The sequence below is a fragment of the Protopterus annectens genome, chromosome 2.part2 (genome assembly GCF_019279795.1).
Source record: "Protopterus annectens isolate FY-2018-M chromosome 2.part2, PAN1.0, whole genome shotgun sequence".
NCBI classification, from domain to species: Eukaryota; Metazoa; Chordata; order Ceratodontiformes; family Protopteridae; genus Protopterus; species Protopterus annectens.
In genome coordinates this window covers 967,205,958-967,226,209 of record NC_056730.1, presented here as the reverse complement: position 1 = coordinate 967,226,209, position 20,252 = coordinate 967,205,958, and the positions used below count along the sequence as shown (strand labels likewise).

The following is a 20,252-nucleotide window of genomic DNA, read 5'->3' as shown; positions in this document are numbered from 1 at the left end:
CGAGTGTTCCGCGTAAGATAAAAACACAAGTACCATTTTGTTCTCCTGTTAAATATTAATTTAACGATTAAATATTAACTGCTGACCCTAAATTATTTTTCTCACGTAAATTTAACCAAGGCCATCGCATACCTGAATGGCAAAAGAATGTCACTCCCAGTAAAATCCTGATGGTTGCTAGATTCCCATGTCTGATGTGCCCACCGTTCGTCACGACTGACGTCATGTGCGGGAAGGGAGGAGTTGGGAGGACTCGGCTATTGGTTGTCTAGCGGGAAAGAAAGGAGGACAGCCCTTTTGCTACATAATGTCTGTCCGACTAATTTTGTTATTTGCTGCTCGATATCTTCAAGTCTGATTTTGAGTGGTTAAGTATATATCTGCACTTTTTAAATAATTGGTGTATAATTATATTTTAATAATTTGTGTTATTTGTAAACTTCAAACTTTTGATTTAAATTCGTTTAGCTATTCTCACCATGGTTGCGCGATGTAAATTTCTTTTAGCAACTGTACATTAAGTGGGTTTCAGGAGCTATTGATAATTTTGCAAATGTTAGATATGTAGGTTAGTCTTAAAACCGGTTGTTGGAATAATTATTCCTTTTAATCTGTTTTGTAAAGCGAATGTTTATATTGGGGCACACTGGGATGTGTAGTAACAAGCACCGTCCATGTTCCTACGAATCATATGCATTTCATATAATGCAAAGTTATCATTGTCATTTAATGTATGATTGAATGGACGAAAGTGTAAATACATTTTCCCTTTTTTCTGATTTGTGTACTGAACTAAAATGGTGTGGGAAAGTTTTTATAATGTGAAACCAAAGCCAATAAACCAACAACAGTAAGCAATTGTACTGATGGTCAGTAAAGACTGAAAAGTGAAAGACTTGGCATATAAAAAAGTTTTATTCAACGCTTTCGTCTCAACAAACTTCTTGTTGAGACGAAAGCGTTGAATAAAACTTTTTTATATGCCAAGTCTTTCACTTATCAGTCTTTATTGACCGTCAGTACCATTGCTTACTGTTTCTTTCAAAGTTTTTATAATCACTAATTATGAACATAGATTATGTAAAGCTGTCAAAAGATCATACTATATAGGTTCATAGGTGTGTACTAGGCTAATGGCTCTGGGGCCTTTACAGGCGTAGCCATAAGATTACTCTGGCATAGTGCCACACGACCTTAGTTCCCAGTGCCTCTGTCGAGTAGAGCCACTGGAGTGATCCGTTTCCCATCCACTCATCAAGGTTTCTCTTGAAGAGGGTCAGCAAGGTGCTCTGCTTGACATGTATGGAAAGTCTGTTCAATAGCATGGGTGTTCTCTGGGTTATGAACCTGTCCCTCCAGTATGTTCTGTTAATTGTGGTAATGAGGCTGAGGTCTCCGGAGAGTGTGGTGTGGAGGGATTGGGATTTCTTTAAGATGTAGCTGGGTCAGACATGGCTTTGTAAGTCAAGCAGAGATCGCCTCTAAGTGGGCGATATGAGAGCGAATAGTTGTTTTTTGAGTCTGTCCATATAGGACAAGTGTTTAAGGCCTAGGATACTCTTTGTGAGGTACTTTTGCAGCCTCTCCAGTTGTTGCAGGTGTCTAGTGAGGTACATGCCAAATGGGGCACCGTACTCGATGATTGGCCTAATGAGGGAAGAGTAGAGGGAGACAATGACCTCTTTCTTCCTGGATGCAAAACCCTTAGTAATGAGATGTGCCACATAGAAGGACTTTCTGACCACACTGGCAGTGTGGTGATCAAAAGAGAGGTTGCGGTCAACCTGTGTTCCCAGATCTCTTATAACGACTTCTGTGTTCACTGGACTACCTTCAGTGTGGTAATTCATGGGAACCGGGTTTTTCACAAAGGGGATGACAACACATTTTTTGGCATTGAGCTTAAGGCCATGGTTCTGACACCAGTCGTTGGTCACAGTGAGGCCATTCTGTAGGATGTCAACATCACTTGGAGAGTTAATAATAGCTCCCAACTGGGAATCTTCTGCGAACTTTGTCAGCCAGAGTCCCTTCGTGTTGGCCTGGGCTTCAGAGAAGTAGACATTCATAACTGTTAAATTGATGATTTCACTTTGCTGTATAATTCTCTTGCTATATGCCATCTCTGATAAAAATGTTTGTCTTGAATGACTGTAATTGTAACTGGAGCTTTTTTCCATGGGTTTCCACTGAAAGTGGGCCATTGGCTCAGCTGGACCAACCAGGTTACCAAATGACAAATACATATAAAATTTTATCATTTTTATTTGTTGGGAAGATACTTGTTAGTTTAATTCTAATTATGTCATTGCTTTCTGTTTATCTCATGTTATGTTACTGAATGCACAAAAAGTGAATATGTATTTTTCCTTTGAGTTGGATTCTCATACTAAGGAACTGGAAGATCTCCTACTAAGGAACTGGAAGAAGTGGACAATCACCATAAGGTCAAGATTGAAAAATGCCTAAGAGAGAGAACTAGTTAAGGGAAAAAAAAACTGCAGAGCAAGAACTGCAACAACAAGAACTCAAACTGAAAATAATAGAACTGTAGGACTGATCACAAAGGGATAACTTAAGATTTTAACTGTGATCCCTGAAAAGTTGGAAGGCACTGCTTATGAGAGGTTTGCACCCAAATGCATAAGTGAATGGAATGAACTATCATCTCAAAACATAGTGATTTAGGGGAGGGATCAGCAAACTTTTAGTAGTGCTATGCTGAAATAATATTGCAAAGTCAAGAGGCGACCACAAAACAAGTCTTTTTGATCACCCTGAAGCACATTAACATGTATTAACAATATTTTAATTTTAATATACATAGTAACAAGTACAAAAACTTTGTTTGGTTTAAGTTCTGAACACATTTTGAAAATTTTCAAATTGTGGGCTGTATACTTAAGACATAAATAGTTGGAAGAACAAAACTATTAAATCAAACATAAAACACTTTTAATATGGGTAATCATTGATTATTGTTGATCTGAGTCAAAATCAGTTAATGGGACCCTTGCTTCTCCTTGGTTAATTGTTCAATATCAGGTGTGTATTTGGTCACTTTTAGAGTCACATAAACTTCTGAATGCTCAGGAGTTAGGCAACTTCTCTGTGGACTCAAAACAGCTTTCATGTGTGAGAAAATTTGTTCAGATTTGTAAGATGACCCAAAAGCAGAGCAACCGATACTTTCAAGCAGACGAACACTTCAGGCAGGGATGTCCAGAGTTGAGGATGGCAGCTGACTTTCCCAAGCAGTTTAATTCAGGAGTTTTCCATATAACTGTGATGACATGAATTTGATGTGTTGTGTTTCAAAATTGTCAACATCCATCCGCATGAAAAGAGATGGGTCAAATGGGGTGGTAGAAAGATAGTTAAGTCAGGCTTGATGAGGTAAGAAAATATGGGTCCGTGAATTTGGAAGTCTTGACCTCGTTTAGCAAACTCTTCTTTGAGTGATTCAATGCACGTCTAAAGCTCATCTCTGACAGTAAATCGATCTGAATGAGCCTTTACATTTGGAAAGTAATTGTAGGTGTTAGTGGCAATATCATGGGAACTGTGGTGGTAGTGCTGCGTTAGCGTTGTCGCCTCATAGCAAGACGTTGTCCTGTTCGATTCTCAGCTAGAGCGTCTTCTGTGTGGAGGCATACGTGAATGGGGCGTGCCTTCGTTGAAGGTTGTGCGTCAGGGCTGGTAACCTGGTATGTAAAAATCCACTACCAATCATTAGCGGACCGGAGTTCCGCTGTGGCGACCCCTAACCAGGAAAAGCCGAAAGAGACCAACACAAACAGTGGTAATATCATGGGAAAATATATCTAATTTTGACGCAAATCCGTTAGTGCTCAAAAAGTACTGCTTGACCCTGTCCTTGTAAATGCAAGTTTAAGTTATTCAGGTGTTTAGTTATGTCAACCAGAAACATCAGCTTGCATAGCTAGTCGTCGAGTTCCAATTCTGGGAAATGTTCTTTTTCATCAAGAAATACCTTGAGTGCTTTTAGACTTGATACGTATCTGTTCAAAACATTACCTCGACTAAGCCAGCGAACAGTGGGAGGTCCATATATGTACTCTCCATTTCTTGTAGAAAAGATTTGAATTGGCTGTGGGTCAGTGAAAAGTGAGAAATTATGAAGTTAACTATCTTGACAAGCGTTTCCATTACAGAGTTCAAGCACCGTGGCAAAATCTTCACACACAAATTCTCCTGGTGTATAATGCAGTGGAAGCTCAATACTTGACGTCCAATATGATCTGAAGAAGTTTAACAGATCCCTTGTTTTTTCCGACCATTGCAAAGGCAGGATCAGTAGTAGCACATAATATTTTATTTATGTCAATGTGCTGATTTTCGAAATAGCTTACAAATGCAGTTATAATATCCTCTCCCTTGGCTGTACAAGCAAGAGATATCAAGCAGCACAGTTCTTCATAAATATGATCGTTCTCACACTATCTCGCAATTATTGCTAGGTGTGCCATGTCATTCAAACTGACACTTTCATCAAGAACGACACTAAATACAACAGCTTGTTATAACGCGATTGTCTGTTTTACCATTATATTTTCAACCATATCAGTTGTGCTTCTCTTGACTGATCTCGCAGAAGCTGGTATTTCTCGAATCCGAGATAGTATTGTTTCATTATTTGGTAAGTCACTAAACAAAATTTCAGCACTGCTCAAAAAAAGTTTCCTTGAGGAATTTTCCATCTGTGAAATGTTTGGCCTTGGAAGCCACACACTGAGCAGTTTTATAACTAAATTCATTAGCTTTATTTTTGGTTCCAACTACTTGACTAAAAATACTAGTTTGTTTTTTGTAGCCAGAAACAGCCCTTTTTATGGCTTCACTTTTCTCCTCAGAGTTTTTAAACTTGGACTGATGTTTGGTTTGATAGTGTCTTTGTACACTTGACATATGGCACACAACACTTTCACAAAATAAAGTACAAATAGCACTATCCTTTTGTTGTATGAATCCATATTCGTGTGTCCAAAAGTCTTGAAATGAGTGGATATCAAGTTTTTTTTGCCTTTTCTGAGACATTTTAAAAGATACCAGTGTATTACTTAACACCGTGGATTCCCACGTCTTCTTGCTGAGTGACAACTTCTGGTCAACAAAGGGTAGATAAATAAGAAACACAATACTCAACAACTTTCATTTTGAAGGTATGTAGCTGAACCCCATTCCGCTTGACATTAATTTTCTCCCTGTAAAGTAGCAAGTATGGCTTTGCAGCTAAGTAATGTCAAGCTAAAGAATATTTAGCTGCTACTGTAACTAGTACATTTGTCACACCTCTCAGCTGTACAGATGTTCTCAAAATGGCCAGAGATTTTTGCCCCATATTTTTGGTCCATTTTTCTAAAAATTGAGGTTTTCTGGCAAATTAGTGGCAAATCATTAAAGACCGAAGTTAGAAATTCATGACAGACGTTTGAGTTTCATACTTCATACCTTTCAGAATATTCACGTTAATACAAAACTTGTTATTCTATCAACTTTCTAAGTATGTAAGAGCAATATTTAAAAATTATCCGTATTTTATGCCCTTGTCTCACTTGGCTTTGTCCAGATTTCTAGTTCTAAGGTTGAAATCTGTTGATCTCTCTCTCTCTCTCTCTCTCTCTCTCTCTCTCTCACACACACACACTCACAGTCTCTTCCTCTTTCATACATGCATTCACCCACTCACTTTGATTGCACACCCACATGGTCTCTTTCTCTTTCATACATGCATTCACCCGGTCACTCACTTCGCACACCCACACACACTGTTCCTCTTTCATGCATGCATTCACTCAGTCCGATCGCACAGCCCCACAGTTTCTTCCTCTTTCATGCATGCTTTCAGTCACTCTGACTCTGTTCACACACCCACACAGTCTCTTCCTCTTTCATTGCATGCATTCACTCACTCCGATCATGCACCCACACAGTCTTTTCGTATTTCATGCATGCATTCACTCACTCCGATCACGCACCCACACAGTCTCTTCCTATTTCATGCATGCATTCACTCACTCCGATCACAAACCCACACAGTCTATTCCTTTTTCATGCATGCATTCACTCACTCTGATTGCACACCTACACAGTCTCATCTTTCATGCATGCATGCATTCACTCACTCACTCTCCCTCCGATCTCTCACTCACATACAGCTTGCCATTGAAAATCTCTCCATGTGCCACACTTTGCATGTGTGCCATAAGTTGCTGACCCCTGATCTAGAGGATTGAATTTAGTGGGGCCTTCAGGAAGATAGACTACAACTGATAATGATCCAATTCCGTATATCTGATCTGATTTATGGGCCCTCAAGTCATTTGTCGGATACAACTTAGCAGTATCATTTAGATTTTGATATACACGTTTAAAGATGTAGATATTTGTTAGTTAGATACCCTTACTACAAATTGTCTCCTGTTCATTTTCCCAGCATTTCCATCTGCTTGGCATCCTTGCTACACTCTGAAGGATCCTGAATTAATCTTGGTCCATCCTTGGCAGATACGAGATTTATTTTATTGTTTTACACTTCAGTTAATTTTATTTGAGTGCTGCTGCTTTATTTTCGTTTTAATTCTTAATTTTGCATTGTAAATATTGTACTGTTTCCTGATTGCTGAGACCTGCACTTTTGAGAAACCTTCCAGGTAGTGTTACTGTGTAATTTGCTACTTTGTATTTTGATAGTACTTAATTGATGTATTCCTGCATTTTGGCCTAGCAGACTACCTTTTACTCAGTTGCACAAAGAGAAACTAATTTCTGCGTGGACAAGCAGTGCCTCGTGCTTAAGAGTAGATACTGCTGTTACTAATTTTCACTCCTGCAACAACTTGCTAACTATGCCAATACGGCTAGAAACCATGGACATGAACTTTCATGTTATCTCCACAGCTCGTTTGGTAGATATGGACATCCTCTGGCAATGTACCAATTTCCTTAAGTTTACTGACAACCAGCTGTTTCTTAAATAACTTGGTCAGTTATGTGAGAGATGTATTTATAAAGTGTCACTGAAGGCAAAGCTCTCACATACAAGCACATATAATATCAACCAGGTTGTCAGAAATGCACACACTACAACCACCACATACAGTATGGCTCAGGCACACAGCCCCACATATGCTGAGGCTGTTAAAAGTAGTCTTCCTAAACCCCAAACACCTCCTAGACATTTGACCTATACCAGATATTCTCAGCAGCCCCAAAAGGACTCCATCAACACATACAACCACACCATATGGAGTGTCAACTTCAAAGCCCATGACACAAACCACCTATATTTTAATCATAGGAGACTTCCTTGTGAGATACACAGATGTCCTACACACCAGGAGGAAAAAGGAGATAGCCACGGGCAGTTTTCTGTGTGAGACCAGAATTCGCCAGATCACTCACATACTCACTTCATTGGACCGTAGGTATTAGTATGACTGGGTCCTAGTCCATGTGGATGTAAATAACCTGAGATGTTCTTCTGTGGACTATATGAACAGAAGTTATGGAGCTCTTGGATTGTGTGTCCCAAGCTGATATGAGCCTGACATTGAGCAGCATTTTACTTTAAGCAAGGATGATGCCGCAATATGACCTGAAAATGATTGACTTTAATTATTGGCTTAGCTTCTGTTGATATTCCAAGTAGCATGAGAAAATGTAGTCGACAGACCACATTGCTGTGTCAGGAATGGTCTCGCTTGTCCCCTTGGGCTTTCAAATATTGGCTAAAATGTTGTCCTCCCCACAGTACCTTTTCTTAGGCAATGCCAAGCTGACAAATCTTCCAGCATAGCTAAACCAACCCAAGGAGATGTAAAGGTGTTACCGCTGAATGCAAGGAGTCTAAACAAGAAACTGTACTCCCTACAAGCTCTCCTTACCATGAAGAAAGCAGACATATGTGCATTTACTGAGACATGGTTTAAAACCGAAGAGAACCGTGCAATGGTACAATGTCTTCTACTGAGCTTGACCAGCTACTGCACAGGCAGGGACTACCGGTGAAAGTGTCTCAGTCTACATCAATAATCACTTCAAGCCTTGAACACATCTAAATTACTATAGGTAAAGTCCCATACCATATCCTTGTTAGCTATAGGTTCTCCTGTATGACCCAAGAAACCCATAAATCATACTTAAACTTACCAGACACACTCACTAGTCAACCCAATACTGTATTCCTGGGTGTCTTTAATTACCTCACTGTAAACTGGGAATACTTCACAATGCCAAAACCTGCAAGCCCAGAGTTTTCTGGAATTTGTTAATACTAACACCCTGAACCAGATAGTCCACATACCCACTAGGGGAGCCAACAACATACTGGTCCTCACCAACATGGGAGAGCTCTGTACTCCCCGCCCCCCCCCTTGTAATGTCCTCTCTAGAAAAGTCTGATGGTAAAGCTGTCTGCTGTAAAAATAAAATTAAAACACATGATCCCAGCTAACCCTGTAGCATTTAGAAACTATTCCAATGTAAACTTTCTATTAATAGCTAACAACCTGACAAAATTTTAACCCCAAATCCTGAGAACACAGTTGCCTAAGTAAAATTGTTCATAGATACTGTATACAATCATTTTAGTAAATGATTGGAAACCGCTGTGCCTACCAGAAATTAATGCAGAACAAAAAAAAAAAAGCCACACTGGTGGAATTCTAACATCAATAGCCTGTACAACATAAGGAAGAAAGTCTTGGCAAAAGTCACAAAATACATTGCCCAGAAGGATAAAAACATTCTTAATCATCTTAAACAACTCAGATGGCAAATCAGGTCTACCAAAGCCAGTTCTGAAGCAAAAATAGCCTCCAAGGACAACCACACACTAGGTTGAAGAAGGAGAAGGTAACAGTCAGCTGTCTATCAGGAGCCAGAATTCAACACATAGCACATGCACTCAGGTCACTCCACAACAAATACAAGTATGAATCTGTCATTATCCATGTGGGTGTGAATGACTTGAGACACACCTCCCTGGACTACATGAAAAGAGACATGGAGGAGCTCTCGGATTATGTGGCCCAGGCAGGTATGACCCTAGCCCTGAGCAGCATCCTGCCATCTCCCAGAATAATACTGCAGTACAAGCAGAATTGGCTAAGTTTCTGGTGTCATTCTAAGGGGATCCAGTATCTGTCTGGGATGACATGATTGACAAACCTTAATGCTTTGCCAGAGATGGCCTGCATCTGTTACGCCTGGGTTTCCGGATACTGGCTAAGGCTTTTGCCAGCCCTATAGTGCCCTTTTTAGGCAAGGTTCCAAAGAGCAAATTACCACTGTAACAGCTATAAATAAACACAATCTGAGGGTCATGTTGCTCAGCGCTAGAAGTCTAAATCTCAAGATGCTCTTGCTTGAAGCACTCCTCAAAATGGAGAACATTTGACATTTGTGTTGTAATGGAGACCTGGTTTAAAGCAGCAGAAAGCACCCCTGCACTACCAGGCTATAATGCATTCCACACCTTTCGGCCCCAGAACATGGACTGAAGCTCTAAAGGAGGTGGTGTCTCCATGTTCATAAAGAATATGCACACCTCCAGACAAGTAGCCCAGCATAACACATCTGAGATACTTCAGGTACAACTAATGGGTAAGACGGTGATTCAGGTTATAGCCTGATATAGGTCCCCAACCATGTCCCAAGACTTTCACTCCATGTTCCTAAGCACCCTGGAAACTATTAGGGTCCAACCGACACTCATACTAGGTGAATTTAACTACCCCTCCATCAATTGGGAAAACTACCCATGCACCAATACACTGGCCCAACGCTTCCTGGAATTCATCAATTCCAATGCCCTGGACCAACTTATTCTTACCCTCACTAGAGGAAGCAACATCCTTGACCCGGTTATTCCAAACATGGGCAACTGTTGCTGTACACCAATAGTCAATTCCTCCCTGGTTAGATCCAATCACAAACTAGTCACCATGGAAATCCATATCTCACTCACACCCCCTGCAAAGGTAACCACCATGAAAAATTTCTCCAAAGCTGACTTTGGGCTCTCTAAAAACAGAGGTGGCTAACTTCACGGTACCCATGTCAATGGAAAATAGATGCATGAGTGCTGAATCATACACCAATGCACTGTACGAGCACGTACATAAATGCATGGAACTAGTTGTACCCAACCAAACCAAGAAACTCTCCTCTAAAAAAAGGAAGACAATCTGGTGGTCCCCTGCCATTAATAAACTCTACAACAGAAGGAAGAAACTGTTGCAGAAAAAGATGAAGTCCCAAGACTGGAAAAACTCCCTTATTAGCCTCAACAAAAAGTTAAGATCCCTCATCAAAACCTCTAAAACCAGTTATGAAAGCAGAATTGCAGTAGACACTAAAAACAGCCACAAACCCTTCTATAGTTATATCAAGAATCTCCATGGCAATACACAGGTTTGCTCTGGGTTATTGCACAATGGTACCTCCTATACAGAGCCAACAGATATTGCCAACATACTGGCCGACAGATTCAGTGCCAGCTTTACCCCTCTCTCCCCCCAAAGGACAATCACAGTACTGGAGGAATGCCAGACACCCAGCATTACTGCAGCACAGGTTAAAGCTGCATTGTCCAAGGCCAAGAATACAGCTTTTATGGGACCCGACAATATCCCTAGATGTGTTCTACATGAACTACAAAGTGAACTGGCACCACATCTGTGTGTCCTGTTCAATCACAGCCTCATCTCGGGCTTTGTCCCTACAAAATGGTGCACTGCAACAGTCATCCCTCTCCATAAAAGGGGAGTGACTACAGACCCTGGAAATTATTGACCCATTAGCCTGAAGAGTATGATATATAAGGCTATGGAGCGCATCATCATGGACCTAATTAACAAGGATATAATCTCCAGACTCTAGATCCTACCCAATTTGGTTTTGTGAAAGGTAGATCATGCCTGCTCAACCTGGTTGACTTCTTTGATTCAGTCACCAGAGCTGTGGATGAGGGCAAGGCAGTTCATACAGCCTACCTCAATCTGGCCAAGGCCTTTGATACCATTCTCCATTCAGGAATTATTGATAAACTCACCAAACTAGGCATCAACCCCTATATCACTAGGTGGGTTGCAAATTGGCTCACAGAACTAACAGTGTGAAAGTAGTGGACTCCAAGTTAGACTGCCGATCAGTCACAAGTGGAGTCCCACAAGCATCAGTCCTTAGTCCTCTACTGTTTGGCATTTTCTTCTCAGACATCCAGGCCAACATGGAGGGACTCTGGCTGACCGAGTTCACAGACGACTGCAAGCTGGGAGCCATTATTAACTCCCCAAGTGATGTAGACATCCTACAGAAAGGCCTCACTGAGACCAATGACTAGTGTCGAAACCATGGCTTTAAGCTTAATGCGTTATCATCCCCTTTGGGATAAACCCAGTTCCCACTAATTACCATATCAATGGGTGCCCACTAAACACTGAAGGTGTTATAAGAGATTTGGGAACAGGTTGACAGCAACCTCTCCTTCAACCACCACATGCCACTGTGGTCAGAAATTCCTTCTGTGTGGCACATCTCATTACCAAGGGTATTGCATCCAGGAAGAAAGAGGTCATCATCTCTCTCTATTCTTCCCTCATTAGGCCAGTTATCAAGTATAATGCCCTATTTGGCATGTACCTCACTAGACACATGCAACAGCTGGGAAGGCCACAAAAGTACCTCATGAAGAGGATCCTAGGCCTTAAAAACATGTCCTACATGGACAGACTCAAAAAAACTCTAGCTATTCTCTGTCTCATATCGTCTACTAAGAGGCAATCTCTGCTTGGCTTACAAAGCCATGTCTGACCCAGTTCTGTTAGAAATGCTACATCTAGAGGAATCCCAATCCTTCCACACCACATGCTCCAGAGACCTCAACCTCATTACCACAATCAACAGAACATGCTGGAGGGGCAGGTTCATAACCCAGAGGCTGCCCATGCTCTGGAATAGACTTTCCATACATGTCAGGCAGAGCATCTCACTGGCCCTCTTCAAGAGAAATCTTGATGATTGGATGGGAAGTAGAAAGTTCACCCTGGGGATTGCACCAGTGGCTGTACTTGATAGAGGCACTAGGAACTAACGGGTGGCATAATGCCAGGGCACTTCTATGGGGTAGGCTCGTAAAAGCTCCAGGGCCATTAGCCTAGTACACACCCACGAACAAGGCTTCCATTAGCTGTGTCCTTAACCTCAAAGGGTGTCCATAATGTGCAGAGCTAATTGTGAATGGAGCCACCTACATGGACCTGAAAGATCTATATCAATTTGTCAAATTCATCTTCAGTATGAACTCCTGCCCCTGGTCAACCTTCCAAGAAATGTCAAACATAACTCTCCAACTATCACTGAGGCAGTGTGCAAATATAAAGAACAAAACCTAGAGATTTTTGGAAGGTATATAAAATAAATATGGACATGGGAAAGAAAGAGAAGTCTGATATGGTGTAGTATTTATGTAAAGAAGAATGCCAAATTAATACAAAAAAGGCAGCCCCAAAGTTATTCGAAGAGAAATACAGGCAAAGGCATCCAGATATGAAAATTTTCCCAATACAAAAAATAAGATCACAAAGAGGGAACACTGAACAGAAGATTTGTAAAGTAGAAGTTAAAAAAAATAGAAGCTGAAGTTATGGAATACCTGCAAAGTGAATAATTTAGCGTAGAAAATGTAGTACAGGTTATATCACAGCATTATGGAACAACAAGTCTCCCAAGTAAGGGGAAGCAGGAGACCTCTGAAGAAGAAATTTGGACATGGGAATGAAAAAGAGATTTAATATGGTGCAGTATTTATGCAAAGAAGAAAGCAAAACTAATCAATACAAAAAGAGCAGCGCCAAATATATTTCAAGAGAAATACAGGCAAAAGCATCCAGATATGGAAAATTTCACAATACAAAAAAATAAATAAGAAAACAAAGAGGAAATGTAAAAAAGAGAATTAGCAATGGAGAAGTTGAAGATGGCTGTTATGGATTACCTACAAAGTGAAGGATTTAGTGTAGAAAATCTAACTCTGATAACACCACAGCACAATAGAGCAATGGCTCCCCAATTTAAGGAGAAACCAGGGAACATCTTATCAGTTGCCATATGAAGATACTTTGGAGCCTTCCTTAAGAAACCAGTACTGAAGGTCAGTTAAGAGTTGCACAACAAAGGAAGGAACAGGAAACTGTGGCAACTCTGATGCAGTCAATGTTGTGGACTGATACACTAGTGAGTTCCCATATGAAAGAGCAATGGATGACACAGGATGAAACTGAAGAGAATGTGGCCGAGGAAGATGCTCTGGAATTTTCTGCCGAATGCCCGCAGGAAATGGAGAAGGAATATGCCCTCAATATAGAAGAACATAATCTAAGAAAAAAGTTCTTTCATTTAATAGGGATGGGCAGACATATTAAGATCAATGAAAGAAATAGACTACAGAAAGTCAATAAAACCGAAGACATTAGAAGTTTGATAAAACAAATGAACACAGTAATTAGGACTCTTCATAGAAATTTATGCAATACAACCAAAGTAAATAGAATTAATTACTATGCAGCTAAATTAGTAACAAAGTCTTACCACAAAAACACAGGGCAGTGAGAAAAGGTAAGGGAGAAATCAATTGTCATCATGGGAGCACGGAACAGAGAAAACTATAAAGCAATTAAGAAAGGTGTCCCTGTTAGGACAGTAGAAAAGAGGGAACAGATCAACAAAATAATCAGAAAGATGTGATAAAAGCACTGAGCAGTATGAAAATAGGTCAGGATCTGTTGTGCACTTTAGCAAATAATAAACTCAAAAATAGCAACACAGGCAGAAAAAAATAGGAGATATATAGATAAATATAAAGGAAAAGTACAGAATAAGCAATTTATTGATGACCCAAAAAAGTTTTATAGAGAATTGAGAAACAAGGCAAAAGGAATTCAAGCACCACCAAAAAAAAAAAAAAAAAAAAAACCAAGAAATAACATTTTTTTGCGAAATATCTATGAAGATCCCCTGGAACATAACAAAGATGCTGAATGGATAGAAAAAGTAAATGAAAGAAAAGAAGTTCAAATGTACAGGATATGAAATGGAAAAAAGTAACGGCCAGAGAAACTGAAACAAAGTTAAGGAAAGGTTCTAATTGGAAAACCCCAGGCCAGGATGCAGTACCTATCTTCTGGCTAAAAGTATTAGCATCTTTACAAAAAGATTTAGCCACAAGTAAGGCCTATTAATATGCGCACCCCAATCAAGACACCAACCTAGTTAACAACAGGAAAAACAATACTCCTACTTAAGAACAAACCTGCAAGCTATCCTAAAAACTATAGACCAATACCTTGCCTTCTTTCAACGTATACAGTATACACTGGAATTAATGCTGACAGAGTTTATAGTAATTTAGACGAAAACTCAATCATAGCAGTAGAACAAAAGGGTAACAAACTCATATGGAACAAAGGATCATTTGTTGTTAAATGAAGTCATAATGGAGAACTGTAAAAAGGGGAAGATTCTAAGTATGGCATGGACAGACTACAAAAAAAAAACATTCGACAGTATCCCACATTAATGGATAAAAGAGTGCTTAAAAATGTATAGGATACCCTACACTGATCGATTACATTAGTGAAACTGCACCGAACCACTTTGTATTTAAGCCATGATAAAGGACAAATTAATATTCTAGGGATAAAAATTAAAAGGGGAATATTGCAGGGTGACTGTGTCACTGCTTCTCTTTTGTCTTGTCGTTAATCCATTAAGCTATCTACTTAACAGATTAGTTCATGGCTACAATTTGTAAGCTGACAAGTCATTCAATAACCCGTTAGAAAACTGGTTGGTTCCACTTTTTAATGAAATAAAAATAAAAAATACAATAATGCAACAACAATTCTCCGTACTAAGCGCTTTCACCCACAATCGTATAGGGCATCTTCAGAGTACAAATTCTTCACTAAAAAGCCATCCTTTATATAGTTGGAATTAAATGAATGAATTAATTAATTGGTTAATGATGTAATTGTATAATAACATAATTACTAGTAAAGACACTGGAGAAACAGTATAAAAGAAACATGTAGAGCAACAGTGTAAAAACACTGAAATATTTCGGAGTCCCAAAACGTCTGTCCAATACTGTAAACCTTAAATAAAACACAGCTTTCATTTTCTAGTAATTATTTGATAAACACTAAATATAAATAAAGATTAATCAAAGTTAACAGTGTTTGCCAGTATTTAACAGATGAAAATTATTTGACAGATAAAAAAGTTTAACAGATAAAAGCATAAAACAGCAGACATAAAATCTGAAATTATAACATGCTGTTGATCTCACAAGATATAGATCTCACAGGTTCTACACATATTGTACACATATTTAAAATATAAAATTCATATACATATACTAAAAATATAAATTATTAAATATATATTATGAATTGTGAATTGTGAAATAAGTAGTGTGTAATACTTTCATGATCCATCTACATCAGTAATATCTTGAATAAATTATACTTGTATTTAATTTATTTATAATAAAATAAATAAATATATAAATATGTGTATAAGTCCATTCTTCAATAACATGTTTTTCCAGTAATAATCAATCGTTAAAAAATTAAAAAATGGTCATAGATCAAAATTTATAATATTAAAAATGTTTAAATCATACTTAAATAAAATATGATTTTAATTTAAGTACACTAGAAATAGAAACAGAATCATTGATGCCTGGCAGCATACAGGCATTAAGCCTAAGTTGCCAAAGGCATTCCTTGGCTTCCAAAATGACTTTTTCATCACCCCCCTTCTGTACATTGTGTGGAGTTCTGTCAATAATAAAGAATAGAAATCTCTTAAAATTTGCACATTTGATGCTATGATTGTATAAGGCACTGGTATTTTTGTGTTTTTTAATATCTCTGACATGTTCTGCTATACGTACTCTGAGCTTTCTAATTGTTTTGCCAACATAGAAAGCTTGACATGTGGAGCAAGTAGCAACATAAACCACCATAGTTGAATTACAATTACCGTGGCCCAGACATCTGATTGTTTTTCCAAAATTCGTTATAGCAACGTAAGGGCCATCGTTAATGTATTTGCAAAACTGACATGCTCCACATTTACTCATTCTTGACCTTTTGTAAATTGAAAAGTAGGACTGCATACATATCTGCTGACCTCACAAAACCCAAACATTGAGAAAGCTTTAAAATATGAGGAAAATAAGTCTAAGATGACTTCTCTACCTAGTTTAGCAGAAACATATCGTTGTCAAACAGGAATGGAAATCAAACCAGAAGAAGCTAAAATCAGGCAGTAACTGAATGTGCCAAAAAAAACAAAAGAATATACGGTGAAGGATTAAATGAGAAGGCAAGAAATGTGGAAAATGCATGAATATAGTTGCAAGTATAGAAGACTCTTGGAACAACCTCATGTTGATCAGGATAGAATGCATGAATGGGTAAGGAGAGGTGAACTTAAACTAAAAGATGAAAAAGTTAATATTGGCAGCCCAAGATAGTGGACTGCATATATGTTGGTTTACAAAGTCCATTGAACATGTGGAAGAAACAGACAAATATAGGTTTTGTAAAACAGAATTGGAAACAGTCACACAATTTGTTGCTGGTTGTGATATACTAAAGGCAGAAGGACTGTACACTGAAAGGCATAATAATGTGGCAAGACTGTTGCATTGGGGATTGTACAGACATTATAATACTGAAGTAGCTGAAAAACATTGGCATCATAAGCCACAAAGCATTATTGAAAATGATTAAGTTTATATCAAGTGGGATCACCCATTACCAACAGTTGAAAAAATTAGATGCTAGAAAACCAGATATAGTAATGCATGAAAAGAAGATAAAAGTAGCATTGATCAATGAAATTGCTACACCCAGTGACTACAGTGTCTTACGTGGACAGAAACACATAGTTTTAAAGTACCAGGATTTGCAGGCACAAACTCGGCCAATGTAGAAGAAGGATACACAAAACAGTTCCAATAGTAGGACTAAGAGGTCTTATAAAAAATTATATGCAGTCATACTTAGATATGTTACAATACATGTAACTTTGTATGAATTGCAGGAAAATGTACTAGGCACATTGCTGGTGCTAAGAAGAGCACTTCTAGCTAACATCAAAGACTGAATCAGTACTAATTTCATGAACTTTAATCATACCTTGACTTAGGAATGGTGTCCGTTCCTATCATAGTAGTAGAAACCCAAAAGACTTGGATAACTTAAAAAATGGAATAAGTCCTAAATGCACTCTCCAAGGCCAAGAATACTGCATTAATAGACCCTAATAATATCCTTGGACCACTGGAGCACTATTTAACCATAGGCTTCAATCAGGCTTTATGCGCATGAATGGAGAACTGCATCGGTCATCCCTCTGCATAAGGGCGAGCCTTCTACTGAACCTGGAAACTACAGACCCATTAGTTTGATTAGTCTTGTGTGCAAAGCAATGGAGATGATTAAAAAAAAACATTAGAAACCTCCAGACACTGGAGCCAACCCAGTTTGGTTTTGTCAAGGGCAGATCATGCCTACTCATTCTGGTAGACTTCTTGAAGGTCACCAAGGCAATAGACAGGAGCAGAATGGTGCATACTGCCTACCTTGACCTGACCAAGGGATTTAATACAATACCCTAACTGGACATCCTAAACAAACTCAAGAAAATTATTATGCATTGCCAACTGGCTCTCAGGACCCAGGAAGTTAGGATGGAGGAGTCTACCTCTTCAAAAGGGCTGGTCACTAGTGGTGTCCCTTGGGCTTCAGTCTGGGTCTTCTCTTTTTTGGCATCTACTTCTTGGAAGAAAAGGTCAGCGTCATGGCCTCTGGCTGACCAAGTATGAAGTTAATTGCAAACTGGGAGCAATCATAGAATCCCGTCAGATGCAGATATCCTTCAGGAAGGGCTAATACAGACAAAGACTACCCTGTGCTGTAGACTCAGTGTAAAACCTTTCACCAGTAAATTCATAATAGTATCCTTTGGGAAGTCAGCCAAAGTATGTACCTCACTGATAATATACCACTAAGAGTAGACTCAGTAGTCAGGTATATTGTTCTGATGTAGACAGTATCCTGGATTTTGACCAAAATATGTCTAAGTTAGTAAGGAAATAATTTAATGTTGCTCAACCTATGAGCAAGGGTATGGCATCTAGGCCCAAGGAAGTCATCGTTCCACTGCAGTCCTCCCTCGTCCAACCCATCATTGAATACCATACCATCTTCAGCATGTATGTGCCTAGTCATATGCAACAATTGGAACGTCCACATAGATTTTTCAAAAAAAGAATACAGAGGGTTAACAATATTTATCTTATGCAGGTTACCTCAAATCCCTATCCCTGTACTCTGTCTCCTACAGACTGCTGAAGGATGATATATGTTTGTCATACAAGGCATCTGAGGATACCATTCTGTTGGGCATCTTGCATATCTGCAAAAAAAAAAAAAATAACACCAGAGCTACCTAATCTAGAGACTTACCTTGCGACATAAATAGAAAATGTTGGAGGGACAGGTATGTGTCATCCATGTGAAGCAGAGTTCTTCCCTTAAAAATATACTTTTATTGAATTATCATTTCTGATATAGGCAAGCTTATATTTATATAAAAACAATCAAACCATGTTAACAAGTTCACATTTACAAACATTAGAAATCATATATATTGTTTTGTACAGTATAATCAAACCAACATTACATAAATTGTTCATCTCCTGCATTCTCTTAAACCTCATTCCTCCTCTAAAACATTTGCTGCAAGTATTGTTTCCACAATTTCCATTTTTAATGTAATTTACTCCTGCTCTCTTTTAAAGAGCTCACTTCTTTTCCTTTTATCTCATTACAATATTCACTGCTTCAAGTATGGTTGGTTTAGACTTTCATTTCCATTTTCAACTAATTACTTTTTGGCAGTCACCAGAATTAAATTTAACAAGGCCTTACTATGTCTAGGCAATTCAGATCCTGTATCTCAGCTCAAGAAATCATTTTCTTAGGTACACTCGTTTACTTGTAAAGTAGTCCTGATGGAGTACTGTGTAGGGAATTTTTAAAGTCTGCCAACTCATTACACTGAAAACATATGCTCACAGGTGCCTATTTTTTCCCATTACACCTCCGGCATTTTACATATAACTGATAAAAATGCTTTGTAGTCTGCTTGGGGGTATAAAACTACCTATGCAAACACTTCAAGGCAAAAATCCTAAATCTTCTAGATTTTGTTGGGATATTTGTGAGGCATACATATGGCTTCCCATGGTTTCTTTGTGAATTTCTTATCTAATCTCTCTTTCCTATCTTTTCTAACATCTTCTTATGGATTCCTCTAATTATTATGTAATATTTTATGTATTCTACAAATTATCCTTTTTTGAACAGTAGCTTATGTTCTAGATTCAGCTAAAAACACAACCAGTGTAGGTCTTTTCATTTAGGATTCCCCTACCCCTTTCTCTTTGTTTGTACTCTACCTTCCCTATCAGAGACACTCTCTAGCCTGCAGTCCAAATGGCTTCTTGGTCTCTTCCCATTCTATTACCTTTTCCTCTTAATTATTTTTTTTCCAATACCTTGGGTCCTTTGCCAGCTTTCTCTAGTAAATTCCAGCCCCCTCTTGCCTATTCTCTGTACCCCTAATTGCAGTCATTCCTTTTGGCAGAATATCATTTTTTTTTTCATTTCTGTGTTGCCTTAGTTCTTAGTATATTAGCTGCTATTTTATGAAGATAAAATTCTGTATGACTGCTGTCATTCTTCTTAAGATCTGCATCCAAAATCCCACTCTTTCTTTATTTCTTGAATTAGCCCCTCCTTCATCATCATTTCTTTCCATTTTGAATTATAGCTTTCTGCTTCTGTTATGTATATGGGCTTTAACAATATCTACAACATCCCTTCACATCATTTAATCCTAAACCCCCTTGTTCTTTTGGAATGGTTATGTTATCCCACTTGACTTTTGCCCTCTTCTCAAACCCAGATACAATCCTTCAACTCTTTACTAATTACTATCCACAACTTCTCTTCTGGTTGATAAAAATATGCCTGACCGGTGAATAAAACTAAATGGAGTAAAACATTTTTACCACTTGTATCTTGCTATCCATACCCATATGTATGAGCTACCAGTTTTTCAGGTTTTGTGTTTTCTTTTGTTTAGTC

At 38.6% G+C, this 20,252-nt stretch overlaps 1 protein-coding gene across 3 annotated transcripts in view; it reads right to left on the bottom strand.

Moving 5' to 3' along the window:
• PJA2 (praja ring finger ubiquitin ligase 2) overlaps positions 1-261 on the bottom strand; it is a 1,087,778-nt gene extending 1,087,517 nt beyond the window's left edge. The window contains exon 1 of one of the 3 annotated variants that reach the window (XM_044064273.1): positions 133-261. In XM_044064273.1, coding sequence (XP_043920208.1) covers positions 133-226 — 94 coding nt within the window. In that variant the 5' untranslated portion in view covers positions 227-261. The remainder of the gene's footprint in view (positions 1-132) is intronic. The other 2 variants (XM_044064274.1, XM_044064272.1) reach the window with 2 other exon arrangements.
• Positions 262-20,252: the final 19,991 nt, after the last annotated feature.